Source organism: Parasteatoda tepidariorum, chromosome 2 (assembly GCF_982258835.1).
Source record: "Parasteatoda tepidariorum strain Cologne lab strain chromosome 2, Ptep-v5.0, whole genome shotgun sequence".
NCBI classification, from domain to species: domain Eukaryota; kingdom Metazoa; phylum Arthropoda; class Arachnida; order Araneae; family Theridiidae; genus Parasteatoda; species Parasteatoda tepidariorum.
The window spans coordinates 92,834,566-92,849,536 of record NC_141756.1 but is presented as its reverse complement, the minus strand read 5'-3'; the positions used below and the strand labels follow the sequence as shown (position 1 = coordinate 92,849,536).

The window sequence follows — 14,971 nt, the reverse complement described above, 5'->3', positions numbered from 1 at the left end:
GGCTATTTATATTTCTGGCCTAATAATAAAAAAAAAACAAATATGTAGGATCGAAATTGGTTTTATTGTTTTTCAAAATATTCTCCATGATGATCAATACACTTTTGCATGCATTTGAACCAATTTTCAAAGCACTTTTTCCAGTCCGATTGAGGTAACCCCAAAACATGCGTTTTGAATGCATCAACCGCTTCTTCGGGGGTCGAAAATCGTTGTCCACGTAATTTATTTTTGATGTGTGGGAATAAGAAGAAGTCATTGGGTGCCAAATCAGGGCTGTACGGCGGATGACCCATCAGTTCGATCTTTCGCTCCGTCAGAAATGCCTTTGTTTGAGTCGATGTGTGAGAGCTCGCGTTGTCATGATGAAGAATGATTCGCCTGTTCTTCTGCTTTTTTCGAATTTCTCCGATAACTTCTGGCAAACAAATGGTCGTGTACCATTCAGAATTGACTGTCCTGCGTTACTCTAACGCCACTGTTGCCACATGACCGTTAATGCCGATGAAACAGGCAATCATTTGTTTCGATGTGCTTTTTCCTCGAACAACTTTTGTTGGTTTTGCTTCGTCTTGGAAGACCCATACAGTTGATTGCTGTTTTGTTTCCGGCTCATATGCATAGATCCATGATTCGTCACCTGTGTAGATGTTATACACAGCCTTTGATGTACCTTGAACGTATTTTTCCAACATTTCCTTGCACCAATCGACACGAGCCTTTTTTTGAGCGTTTGTCAGATTACGCGGGATCCAACGCGAACAAATTTTTTTCACGCTCAAATGTTCATGCAATATTTTATTGATGCTAGTCATACTAATGTCCAAAGACGCCTCTATCTCACGGTATGTCACATGACAATCTTGTTTTATCAGTTCACGCACAGCATCGATCTTTTCTGACACAACAACGGATTTTGGACGACCTGCGCGGGATTCGTCCTGGATCAAACATCGACCACGATTAAATTCGTTATGCCAATTTTTTACAGTGCTGTAGGATGGCGCTTTATCGCTGAATAAAGAATTAAGTTCATCGAAGCACTCTTGTCTTGACAATCCACGTCGAAAGTTATGAAAAATAATGGCACGAAAATGTTCACGATTCAATTCCATTTTTTGAAAGATAAGAACTTTTCAATTTACTGTCAACAACACAAATGAAACTATAATGGTAAATCGTCTGCTGAATTTATGTTTAAAAATATCAAACTTTCGATTAAAATCGTCTGCGGTCGCCTAGCAATTCTTACTGTTGCCAAGGCCAGAAATATAAACAGCAACCCTCGTATTTATTTCCTACCAGAGACAGCGCGTTGAAATGCGTAGTTATTTATTAATGGTCAAAAGGGTGGACACTAATCTGTGATGATAAGGCTCTAATTTCAACTCGTTTTTACTCTCAGTTCAGTTAAAGAATCTTGCAATAATGTGTCAAAAATTAAACTATGGCGAGCAGTAAACGTAAAACGTTCTTCATTGAGGATAAAATGGACATAAAGGGAAAAATTAAAAATGAATGTAGTCAAACCGATATTTGTAATAAAAATAAAAGTTAATACATTTTTTGCTACTACATATTATTTTTCAGTCATTTATTTAAATAATGTGTAATAAGAGGATAAGTTTGGAACCATCAGTTAAATTGTCTGAGGAGCTGATACAGTGAATTCTCGGCTACAGTGAACCGAAATTTCGGGTCCCTTAAAGGTTCACTATTGCGGGGTTTGATTATATTTAATAACAAAAAACGTTATTTCAGTTCACAAATGGACACCAATAAAACTGCTAAATGAATTCTTAAGCAAGGGATTTAGTTATCTATGCATAATCAAGTTGGTATGCAAATTTAGTCACCTGTGCATAATAAATAATAAAAATTAATTGTGAGAAGATAATATGTTAATGGTAAAGTTTAAGCGAACAGTTTCAACATTTGAAAAGTAAAAGCAAAGTCGATTGCGATGCAATCAGGGGCTTAGTAATAGCAAACAGGGTGCACTAAAAAATAAACAGAGATAATTACAAAGTTACATTAATAACACTTTTTTAACACTTCTGTCTTAAACTTAGCAAAACACTTAAAGCATGCCTTTAATTAAATAATATTAATAAGGACTAAATTTTTCATTGAGGAAGTCATTTAAGCTGAAAGATTGCTTTGAGAAAAATGTGTGGTTAAAGCTAACAGAAATTTGGAAAATTTACCGTGGTTCTGCTACTATGGGAACCCCAAAAATTCCGATAGCTTTTATCGAAGCACTCAAATAATGATTTTAGTAAAATTAGCAATAAATATGCTTTTAAAAGATGCAATTAAAATTTGGAAAATGTGTTAGAATATTCGTAATTCTATCACGATGCCTTAGAGTTTGGCATAAAAAACAGTTTATTCGGTAAAATTTGCTTTTCAATTTGGTATTTTCTACCAAATGTGTGGTAATGAGAACTATAATTTTTAGAATCAGAATTCTTGGTTACTATATGAACGAAGAAATTACTAAATTAATGGCTCAAATACCGTTTTGTTTTAATTTTATTAACCAGAATTATAGATTTTTACCAGAAATGTCATAATCGTACAGTACGATAATTTTGCCAGAAATGTTAACATCATACAATACGGTAATTTCATCAGAATTTTTCTCTCCGTATGATATGTGCTTTAAGTTGTGAAAGTTACGAAATCATGTATTATGAACATAATGCTAGTAACAGGGGATAAGTTTTCTATTAAATTTAATCCCGATAAAATGAATGAATTGGAAACTATATCTGCTGAACAAAATTCTTATGAGGCAATAACATAAATTGAAATCTTTCGATTGAATATTTTTCTTAAAATTAATTTTATTAACCAGAATTATAGATTTTTACCAGAAATGTCATAATCGTACAGTACGATAATTTTGCCAGAAATGTTAACATCATACAATACGGTAATTTCATCAGAATTTTTCTCTCCGTATGTTATGTGCTTTAAGTTGTGAAAGTTACTAAATCATGTATTATGAACATAATGCTAGTAACAGGGGATCAGTTTTCTATTAAATTTAATCCCGATAAAATAAATGAATTGGAAACTATACCTGCTAAGCAAAATTCTAATGAGGCAATAACAGAAATTGAAATCTTTCGATTGAATATTTTTCTTAAAATTTAGACGCAACAAATATGTTTCCAGAAATAAATATTTTCGCGAAGTATTCATGAAGGTTGGTGAGCGAGTGACAATGCCCTCCTGATATCTTGTTCCCTCTAGTTAAATATATGATTTTTGAAAAATGGAGCTTTTTTATGCACATTTCACTTCTTTTGATCTGAAATAAATGGAACGAAATTTTAGAAAAAAAAATAAGAACCTTAATATCAGATTGATTTTTTGTTATTATCATGATGAATAAGAATATCGAAGAAAAATCAAACCCCTATTTTTATTTTATTATTTTTACTCTAAAAGCTTTTTAAAAGCTCAGATGCCACCGCGTATTTTCTAAGAGAATACAATCAAGGTGAGAGTGTTGAGTCAAGAGCTTTTTATTATTTTTTTTCTACTTTTGTGTTGAAAATAAAATTGCTTTAAAGCTCTCACCACATAGAGGGCAAAAGTGTTTCCTATTTCAGGAAATTTCAAGAGTTTTCGAAAATTTGATCTCTATTGATTTTTGTATTATTTCTCTTCAAAAAAAAAATTTAAATAAAATCGCAATTTAAAAAAAAAAATATTTTTGAAAATTTTTCTTAGTTAAATATTTTTCTGCTATGTAAAAAAATATTAACACGTTTAGTTTAATCTTTCCGTCAACTCAGATCATGCTTTTTTGTTATTATTTTGTGGGGATCTTTTTCTGGATTTACGAACTTATATTAAATAATTTAGGATTTCATGTATGGTATGTATTGTATACGATTTAATAATAATCCTTATTTCCGTTAATTTTCCGTTTAACAGGGACATTTAGTGAACATAACTGGTAACTCAATTATTCTAAACACGTGAGCAGTTTTTTATTAAATATGATGAGATGATTTTTTTTTTCATTTTAATTTTTTTTTCATCATTTTTTCTTAAAAAGATTTGTCTTCACATTTAAAGATCACCTATTTTAATCCGTCCGTTATTTCAAAAAAATTTCGTTATTCCAATTTTATTACACCAGTTACAGATTTTTAGTTCTTTTTCAGAAGAATTTTTAATGTTTTGTTACAAATCATACATTAAAAATTTAAAACTTTTAAATAATCATAAACTGTTAGATTAAACAATAATCTAACGGTGATTGGCATTAATATTAAAACTTAGTAATATTATTTTATCACCAACTGATAAAAGAGACAAATTAAACTCGTATATTTTGACGCGTAGGTATCAAGAGCTCCAAGTAACTCTTTTAAATTCATCAGGTATATTTGATAAGCAAATTTCAAAATATAAAAAAGGAATCATTTCAAACAGTAATGAAAAAGAAAGATTTTAATACACATATTTTGGTTTGTAATAATAATAAAAGTTTCAAAAAATGTTGCTAAAGGAAGCGAAGTACCCTATATTAAATTTAGCCTTGTTTCGGCTTGGACATAAAGTGTTTCATTATGAATCATAAAACATTTAGTTTTTGTTTTCATAAAACACTTACTTTAATTAGGGGAACAATCAAAATTTTGATTGGTTTGGTGGTTAACATTGTATTGAAGCTGTACTAATAGTTGTTCTAGGATTGATCATTATTGATGAACTGAACAATGTGTTGATGAGCACACTACACAAAACTGTCTCCCGCACCAAGCTCCAAAACTGCATAACTCCCATGCTTCCAAAGTGGAAAACTTTGTCGACTTTAATATCACTGGGAGAGTAAAATTAAAACGATCGAGAAAAATAAAGTTTAATCAGATATCCAAACTTAAGCACGAATATCGAACCCCGGTTTAAGACTTTGTAGACGAAAGCTAAACCCACCACACCACCTGGGTCACAAAACTTTAAAAAAATAATCTAACGGTGATTTAAATAGGAGATACTTTTATCACAATCATTCATAATTATATTAATAACGAGTAAAATTAGAAAACAATAACTTTCTGATATAATAAAGCAGTCTTGTTTACTATATTTACAGTTAAATTACGTTATGATTACAGTCTTGTTAAATTATGAGTACAGTTGAAATAATGGAATTACGTATTTTTTATTATTTTTTATTTTTAAAACATGTCTGAAGTTATATTTACTCTTCTGTTTGTCCTTAATGTGATATTTTTTGCAGGTTTTGGAAGATTTGTTTATTTTTGGTTATTTGACGAAATAAAATGAATTGTAGTACGAGCTTTCGAATTTTATTTTCCCTACTGGTGGTTATGGTATGCTGTTTTTACACATCACAGGCTCAAGGATCAAGGTATGGAATTCTTTTAAAAATTGAAATTCAGTGTATTTTTGCATAAAAAAAAACTTCTACGTGGTGTACTGTAAGGACTGGCTTCAAATACTATATTTTCATATTTCTAATGCAACTTTAAGCCTTTGTTATTTAAATTTTTTTATGAAGCACAATTTTTAATCCTCTGTAAATATACTTAAAAATTGGACATACGTGCTTAAAACGTAATATTTAAAGCTTACACTGTAAAATATACCGGATCAAATCACGGTAAAAAGTACCGGCAATCAGGGTGCTTTTACCGTGAAATCCGTTTTTACCGGAACATGTTAACGAATAAAAAATCTTATTCACCGTAATTCTTACGGTAAATAATCGTCGTAAAATTGCTTAATCACTCTAATAAAGTAAATATTACTGCAAAATTTACTGTATAATATTTCACGGTAAAAATGGATTTTACGGATGATGCACCCAAAGTGACGGTACTTTAAACCGTAATTTTTCATATCTGTGTCTAAATTGTGAAAGAGGCTTTACGACTGAGTGGTGCTGCTATCTCTGGGATTCAGAGCTAAATTTCACTCTCACCTTAGCGGTGCTCTCTTTTCGTTCCTTCCCGATTTAATTTACAAGGCCAATGGTTGGTGAGCTTGGCTTTTCTAAATGTCATAAGAAACACCAACAACAGTGCTAAGAAAGTCCAGGATGCGTAGCCAAATTATTCAACAAAAATAAGCGCCTTTTAAGTCCTTTTCAAGCACTCAAAAGATATTTTTAAGTAGCACTTTAAAAAAATATCATAATTAGGCAGGGTTGGAAAGTTTTTGACAATTGACTGTTTTATCATGTTCTAACCGTCATGCCAAAAAAAGAAAAACCTTTTGGCATTGTTTTTGACTATTGTCAAAAATCATGAAATTTTGAATCATGTAAAACGAATGGCGTTTTCATACGCAACGGTCTGACAATACGGCGAAATGGATTGGGGTTGAATTAATTGTGAAAACGTTGAGTAGAACGATCTGCACTGTATCTTTTTGCATAATTCGAAGCGAAAATCATCATAGTAAACGGAAAAATCTCATTTTGAAAAAGGGAAAAATTAAGCACTTTTTAAAAACGCCCAATGAAAAAAGCACCTTTAAGGGCTTTTAATAAACGAAAATAAAAAATAAGCACTTTTAAGCACTTCTTAAAATCGCTACGAGCCCTGAAATAAATCAATATTTGGAAAAATACTTTTAAATGGTCTTTAGCTAAAACTAGATTTAAAGATTAACGATAAAAGTAATAATATCTATTAATAAAAATTTGTGTCCTGCTTAACAAGATAGCAAAATTGCCTTAACCAGAAAACTAGTTATAATAAGATATTTTTAATAGGCATGTGCATTATGAAAATGTGAAGTTTTTCAAACTTTTTGTTCCATTTTTTTCATAGGAAAACTGCAACTAATAGCGGTGAATATTTTCTCACTAATATTCATAGCACGCTAGATAGCTATAAAACACTTTTGACAGAAGAACGAATAAAAAAAAAAACGAAAAAAAAACTTTAACGGAGTATAGCAAGGGAATCGAATTCTCCGAGAGAATTCTTATATTGAGTACCACTAAATCTTTACGACAGAGGGGGGGGGGATTCGGTAAATTTGCTCATGAAGGCTGTTCTTGCTTCCGGTCTCAATATTTGTTTATCTTTTTGTCAAAATTTGGAAGCATAAGAAAGGGTGTTCTTTAATGGATGTCGTCTCGAGCGAAAGCTTCAGTTTATTGAAGTTTCGTTTTTTTTTTCTTTTTCTTTTTTGTAAACAAATGTGCGGGGCAAACAGAATAAAAAAAAATTGCAAAATATGGAGAAGCTATGAATACTGAGAAAAAGATTCAACATTTTGAATGAGCAGAGTTTGATGGAATAATATATTTTTGCGAAATGAATTGTAATATTTGTTGTGAGTTTCGATTTTCAATTTTTAGTTTGTTAGCTGAGCTAGGTATATTTATCTTTGGAATAAACAGTTTACTTTTCAAAATAACCGGATTGATTTTAAATTGTCTTCGTTTGCTTTATTGAAACAAACACAAAAGAAATGGACATTTGCATGGCATTTGTTATATTTTTTTAAAGTATAATACTTATTAAAATTGATAATTAAAATTAGTCAATTCCATGCGGTCTTCGTAGTTTTTTCTGTACTTCTATGTAAAATTGTAAAAGTAAAAACTTCAGAATTATACTTCTTTGTGGACAAGAGGTGATATCAGCGTTTAATTTAGTAAGTTTATTTTATGTTATTATTCATAGCATCCATCAAAACTCGACATTACGTAAAATATTTATAGCGAAAAGATGTTTTTGATCAAAAAAATAACTATTTAGTTTGTAGGTTGTACAAGATGTAGTAAAATACCGTTAGAATTTTCATTCTAAAATTACTGTAAAATAACCGGGGCAGCAGTTTGTCCATCAAATTAACCGTAAAGTTTACTGTAAAGAACATTTTTTCCTTACGGTTTTGAAATTGTTTACAATTAGAATGGTTAAAAAAATCATAAAAACGAAACCATATGCTTTATTAACCATTTACTACTAGCATGGTTTCAAAATCACAAAAAAATATTTTACTGGACATTGAAGCTTGGGTTTTGGTTCGGGAATGGGCATCAGTTCATGAACCGTGGAATGTGGTTTAATTAGTTTATCTGGTTGTTTCACTTGTCGTGAGAGATGAGAAATAATAAATTTTTTCGTGTGAATTAGTTTTATGATGCTGCCATCTATGCGTGAATGAAAGTGTCATAATTTAATAGGCCAGAGTCACAAATAGGGGAGTGCAGAACACTGGAAACTCTTCATGTGCTGAAGGGAATGAAGGAAATAATGTGATGTCAATGTTAATCTAACTCCCATTTTGTCCATCGCGGGATTGACAGATTAGTACTCTCGGATATAACATGTACTCATCAGCAATAAGCTAAGTTGTTTCATTAGATGGGCCTAGTAAGTAAAATGAAATTCTGGTTGCTTAACCGTATTAGGTAAAAAACAGTTAATAAACGCTTTTTCTCACAGTTAATAGTTTAAATATCATCTTATTTATGGTTATTAGACTATTTTGCTTGAATATGGTAAAATAAAAATTAAATAAATTTAAACTTAAATAAATTTATTTTATAAGTAAATAATTATTATATAAATAACTAAATTTATTATATAAATAAATTTATTTTTCTGAGAAATCTCCTTCAGTGTGCTAATCAGTTTTTGTATGCTGTCACAAACGTAATATCTTTAAGCTTAAAAGATAGTTTAAATTATAATTTATGATAAAAATATAATTTTCAAATTCAATCTCTTCTAACTTTTCTAATCTCTAACACTTTTTAATTTAATTATTTATTTTAAGTAGTACGAGTAATTTCATAAAATGAAAAGTCAACAAATGCTATTTAACTTTGCTCAAAAAGCTCTTAGTGAAGTTAAGTTTAATGCATTTAAATCAAATGACAAACTAATTGAGCATACAACAAAGTATTTATAATTTTTTAACCTTATTCAATGAAATAGCTCGCATAATTACTAAAAAACGCAATAAGATTTAATGTAATTAAATTAATTAAATTATTTAATAAAATAGTTTGTTTAATAAGTAAGAAAGGCAATATTATTTACTCTATTTTAATTAATTATTATTTGAAAGGAAGCTACATTATTTATAATTTTTCGAACTTTATTTTATGAGACAGTTCACATGATAAGTAAGAACCGTAATATGGTTAAATCTATTGAAATTATTTTGTTTGAAAATTCGCGTTTCGTCACAAATCACGTGATTTTCTAGAGAAATGATTCTCAAATTCAACGAAATATTACTCAAGGATTGCTAAATCGTCAAAAGCGAGAGTTTAATTTCTGAGATTGTAAGAAACTTTATTCTGGAGAAATAAAAAAGAATCTTTCTCTCTAAAGTAAGACATTAAACCATAATGCTTTGCATGATATTCAATTCTAAGTGTTGCCGCTGTTAAATATACCATTAAAATATCCAGTATGCTCTTTTTTAAAGCTCAAACTTTACAATTAAGCAACGAAAAAAACAATTAAGCGAACAAACAAATAAGACCTTAAAAGCAACTTACTTACTTACCAAATATTTTACAATACTCGCGTTTGGTTTAATTACTCCTGTTATTTAAGAAAAATGAGGTCATTTAAGTAGGTCTTGTAGAAATTAAGTCATTGTAACCTTAAAGTGTAAATCATTACAACAAACAATGTAGGATTTTAATGCCTGGCCGAGAAATAAATATTCCATTCTCTTATTTTTTTGAGAATGTGTTTGAGCAATTAGAGTAAGTTTAAACATTGTGATTTTAAGGATAGCTTGAATGTAATGTTTAAGCATTTTAAGTAAACAGCTTTCTGTTCAAATTAGGTTTCTCTTATTAAATTTGTTTAATTAAATAAAATATTAAATATCTATCTTTTTAAGTTACATGTTATCTATCTTTTTAAATCTAAAAAAAATGTTTTTGTAACCATGTTGTAATTGCTTATCGAAGTTGCAAATGTATATCACTTAACCTGCTTAAAAGCAATCTGATAAAAACACAATAGTTAAATTCAATTTAAGCAAATTCATTTATTTCAAATGCAGGTTTCGAAATAAATCTTTGAAATAAAGCCAAAACCATAATTAGGTAAGTTAAAATGAGAGTTTTTCAGTAACGATATGAGAAGGGAATAAATATGCGATTTTTAATGATCCCCAGATCCATAGATTTATTTACGTTCAGAACAAAATGGTAATTTTAATTACTAATGGAATAAACATGAATTAACATCATACATATTTAGCATAATTGAGATATTTGTGAAAGTGTTTTTGCCCATTTTTGAGCATTTCATAGCAAATATATTTAGATAAAATTTATATTTTGAGCAAAAATTCTTCGAGTTCTATCAGTTTAAATAAATTTAACATTACGAGCTAAAAAAATCTTTGAATTCTGAATTATTTTTTGGAATTTGTAGTGCCAATGAAAATAAAATAGAATTTTATCAGCAACAACTGCCGAGATAGCAAGGCTGGTAAAGCTTTGGGCCCAGGTAATTTATAATGAATAATTTGTGTATGTTGAATGCTAATCGTATGTACAGAAAATAATTATAGTTATTATATGTGCGTTTTTTGGGTTACTTTTGAGCACCTTACATCAAATAAACTAAGATAAAGTTTATTAGAGTCTATAAATTTAATATTTGAGCTTAAACTCTTTGAAGTTTTCTGAGCTAACAAGTCTTTTATACTAAATCTTTAATTATACATTTGAGTTTGCCAAACAATTTAAGCAGATTTTACAAATAAATTTTTGATTTTTTTTATATGAAGGCTATATTTTTATTTTATATTATATGGATAGGCTAGACAAAAAAAAATGCCTGAATAAAGTCATATAACAAATACTATTCAAGCTAACATATATTTACATCAGAGAAGATACTTTCGGTCATTTTGGAATCAGGTTATTCCATCTTTGACGTGTGTTAAGTAGATTTCTAATTTGGTGGGATTGGCCTGAACAAATGAAGCGTAACTGAAAAACTAAATGTTCTAATAATAATAATAAATAGGCTATTTTATTACCGTAAGTATTATTTTGTTTCGTAATTCACAATTAGTTTCTGTTTCGCTTCATCATTTCGCTCCAAACAGTACAAAATGTGTCTCCCATGACCCCTATTTTAAGATGGGATAACAGATAGGGCTTTGGGAATCTCCTATCTATAACCCTGTTACAGAATACCGTCGCTGGGATAGCCTGGGTGCTGGGCCCATGTCCGAGAGTTCATGGGTTCAAACCCCGCCGGCCGAAGACTCCCCGTGTAGTAAAGTGACTAATGCACGTTAAATTTATCGAGTCGCAAAAGTCTTCCATGTTCCCATAGCAAATCAAACCTCTCAGGGTACTGGATTGGAGATCGATCATTCTCTGATTCAGGTCAAAATTACGATCTGTGGATGAATGAATGGATGTATGAATGGGTCCGCCCTATAAACGGGTGTGACGTATGGTGTGGCAGAAGTCGAATTCTTAGCCATAGATGGCGCCACTGGAAAACAAGAACAATTGCACCCCCTCTGCCTAAAACAGGCATACGTCAACAACAACAACGGATAAGCCTAATGTGGCTCTTTTCGTTTTTTGTTTCTCCGAAATTCGAAAAATACCTAACTGAAAGTGTTAAGTATTTCTAAGTTTCATAATTTGATCCAATATAAGGGCTTATTTAATAATTGATGTTTTAGCCTTATTAAAACGCCACTGAGAAACAAGAAACGCACACTCTGCCTTAAATTTTCTCGGTTTGCCCGTGTGGCAAGTAGCATTAGAAACAACAACAGAATACCGTATGCAATAACAATTTTAATTCGGTCATTTCGAAGTCACTAGACTTAAGCTAATGGCTAGGTGATTGAACTCCTGCTATTGGTAAGAAAAAAAAACGTTGACTAACTTGTTTCTATAGAGATCAAAAAACGTAGAATGACATGTTTTCTGTTTCCATAGATACATGCATGAGGACGAGGGTAAATCTCGTAATGGTAACTCAATATCAACTATTTGGTTACGTTTTGAACTCAGCATAAGATTCAGTACATTTGCACCTTTCATTCAAACGTGGAATATCTCATAGAAAATCTTGAATTTCCTTAGTTTTATAGAATTTTCGTTTTATAGAATTCTATAAACTTTCAAACTCATTAGAATTCTGGAGAATTTCGAACATTTCTGTTTCAATTTTAATACATATTGCATTAAAAAAAGCCCATTATTTGTATTAACTGTTCTTTTTGTTCTTTTGTTATTATTTGTATTAACTGTTGTTTGTTTGAATTAAATGAATAGAGTAATCTTTAATTCAAACAATTTCAAACAGCTCTTCATAAAACTTAAAATAAAAAGAAAATCCCCTATAAATAAAGAAAACCTAAAACTTTCGGATTTAAACCGTTTTTCGTCTAAAAATGACCACAAGTTCAACTAGATCTCTAAATCTCTAACTAATGATCAGCTTATAATTTATTTACTTTTTTTTTGGAAAATTCTTCTTTCTACGATATTTTTCTAGTTTGAATCGTTATGATAATAATTTCTTTTTTTTCTTCTAAATTCCACATACTTTAATCCCTTTTTGTTCCAATAAGGATGGCGTCTTTAAATACACAGTTAGAAAGGAAATAGAGTACTTCGCCATGCTTTAAAATTGGATATATACTGGATATAGATATATTAGAAGAACAATTTTTTCTTATTCTCAGTGATATATATGTTTTTTTCGCTTGAAACCAAAATAAGCTTATTTTATTCTGAAACGCTTAGCTAGAAAATATATACTTTTTGCTCCTCTTGTAGCTATTACGAACAGCTTCAAAAATTTAAGAAAAGACAGACAAAGTAAATTTTCTCGATTCGTAAATATAAGGATTTAAAATTTTTTTAAAAATTTTCTGTGTTTTAATAACTTTCTGGATTATTTTATTGTATTATCTGTCGTTTGATTCACTTATTTTCAAAGAATAAATCTTTTTAAGTTATTATGCAACAAAAGAAATTTACAAAAACAATAGGTAAAACATATATCTTATACTATAATACGAGGAATGGTTGCCAAGTCGAAAATCGCCCCAGAATTAATAAACTCCGGTAAACTTGGGGGTCTGGGGTTTTTGGCCACGAGGAATCGATTGGCGCCGGTTTTGAAGCGCTACGGTCGAGCAGTTCGGAGTTACAGATAGGATATTTTCAAACTTTATTAGTTCGCCATAGATACTTTTCTCCGCTCTTATAAATGTATGCTAATGCGAACCTTACAATTGAAATATTAATTTTCGACAACTTAAACCAATAATATACGAAGGAATTAATAATTTAATTGTAAGGTTCGCATTAGTTTACATTTATCAAAGTGGAGAAAAGTTTAACTTTTGTGTTAAAATCACCGTCAACAAAGTCCGACATTTCAACATTCATCAGATTTCAAGCTACATTTTCAACATGCAGAACGCACCTCTACATGAAATTCTTCAAGGAGCCGGAATTTTGGAACAACAAGCGATCAACTCAATTCTACCCGCAAATGGACAACTAGAAGATACCGTCATTGTCAGAATGCTTCTCCATTACGCCGAACAAGCTTAACCGACCGTCAAAGTTGCCGCACTTCACCCTGAATTTGTCGCACGCTTCTACGTTACAACAACGGATGGAGCTTATGAAGGAATGGCTCTTCTCAACGATATCAGCGACTAGAACAAGGCTTCCAACTATTTATACGGCGTTCAACAAGGATTCGACGTGCTACTCATTCCCATTCACAAGAGAGCTCAAATGGATAGAGGCGAGCACTGGATGCTAGGAATTTACAAAGCAAGCTATGGAGAACGTCAACTATTAGTCTGCTATCCAGTCGACAACCCGCTGCCCATCGATGCTGTTTTGAGAAAAATACTGCGACACGTTTTGAATACCGTTGTTACGAATGAAAAGCTGAAAGGATGCATCGTGAAACCTCGCAACGCTTACAACCACCAAGATGACGCGTCTTCCTGCGGAGTTTACATCGTCTTTTATGCTCGACAATACCTCTCTCATCGACGCCTTTTCCTGGACAAGAATTTTCAAGAAGCGGATGAACGGAAACAAATTTACGAATTCGTTGTGAACAGTGTCTTTAATTGTATAATTTTTTGTTATCAATTACATTTTATTTCCTATGACTTTTCAAACTTTACCTTTGTATAGAATAGTTCCCTTTCCAAACTTTGTTTAGATAGTTTACAATGGTGCACTTTAACCGGTTATCTTTTCACCAATGGTTTCACAAATTTTCTTATGGCATGTATTGTTTTGATAAATCACAATTGAAAATTTAAATCTTCGAGTTAGCTTCGATACCTGTTTTCTCCGAGCGGAGCTCGGTCACCCGCTGGTATTCAAAAAATGAAGATAAAATATTTGTTTTCATCATCTAACAAGCATTGCTAAGTTCTTCAGCTTTTAAAAAACAAAATTTAACTGTTAACTGTTTGTAAAACATACTGGACATAAAGATATTCATAGACGTGTACTAAGATCTATATTGCATATAAGGTTATAGTCAACGTAAAAATCTGTACATTTAAAAAAAATATTGCTTATCTTGATTATTCCACGATGTTTGCTTAAAAATTGAGAAAAATAATTATTATCATAGTAGTTATTTTCTTTTGAATTTGTTAAGATTAATTTTAGTTATGAAAGGAATTTTAATTATTCTAATTCTGTCAAAATAGGTTTTGCTCAATTTTAATTCCTTCGTAATTTTCTTAATTTATATTTGTAATTATTCTTAGGTTTCAATTTTACTTTTTAAAAACTGCTTATATCTAAAAAAAAGCCAATTGAACACATAATAACGTAATCCAAGTAGCAAACATAATCTAGAATTATTTAATGTTTATATTTATTTTATGTAAGTGATTGGGGAAAATAAATTTGATATTATAATAAATTAAAGGAATACCTACCCGTATTATGAAACAT

General features: G+C 30.5%; 1 protein-coding gene across 1 annotated transcript in view; it reads left to right on the top strand.

Moving 5' to 3' along the window:
* LOC107449698 (diuretic hormone class 2) overlaps positions 1-14,971 on the top strand; it is a 77,647-nt gene that overhangs the window by 43,675 nt on the left and 19,001 nt on the right. Inside the window, exon 2 of the mRNA XM_071177836.2 lies at positions 5,267-5,398. Within this exon, the coding sequence (XP_071033937.1) occupies positions 5,310-5,398 (89 nt within the window). The 5' untranslated portion in view covers positions 5,267-5,309. The remainder of the gene's footprint in view (positions 1-5,266; positions 5,399-14,971) is intronic.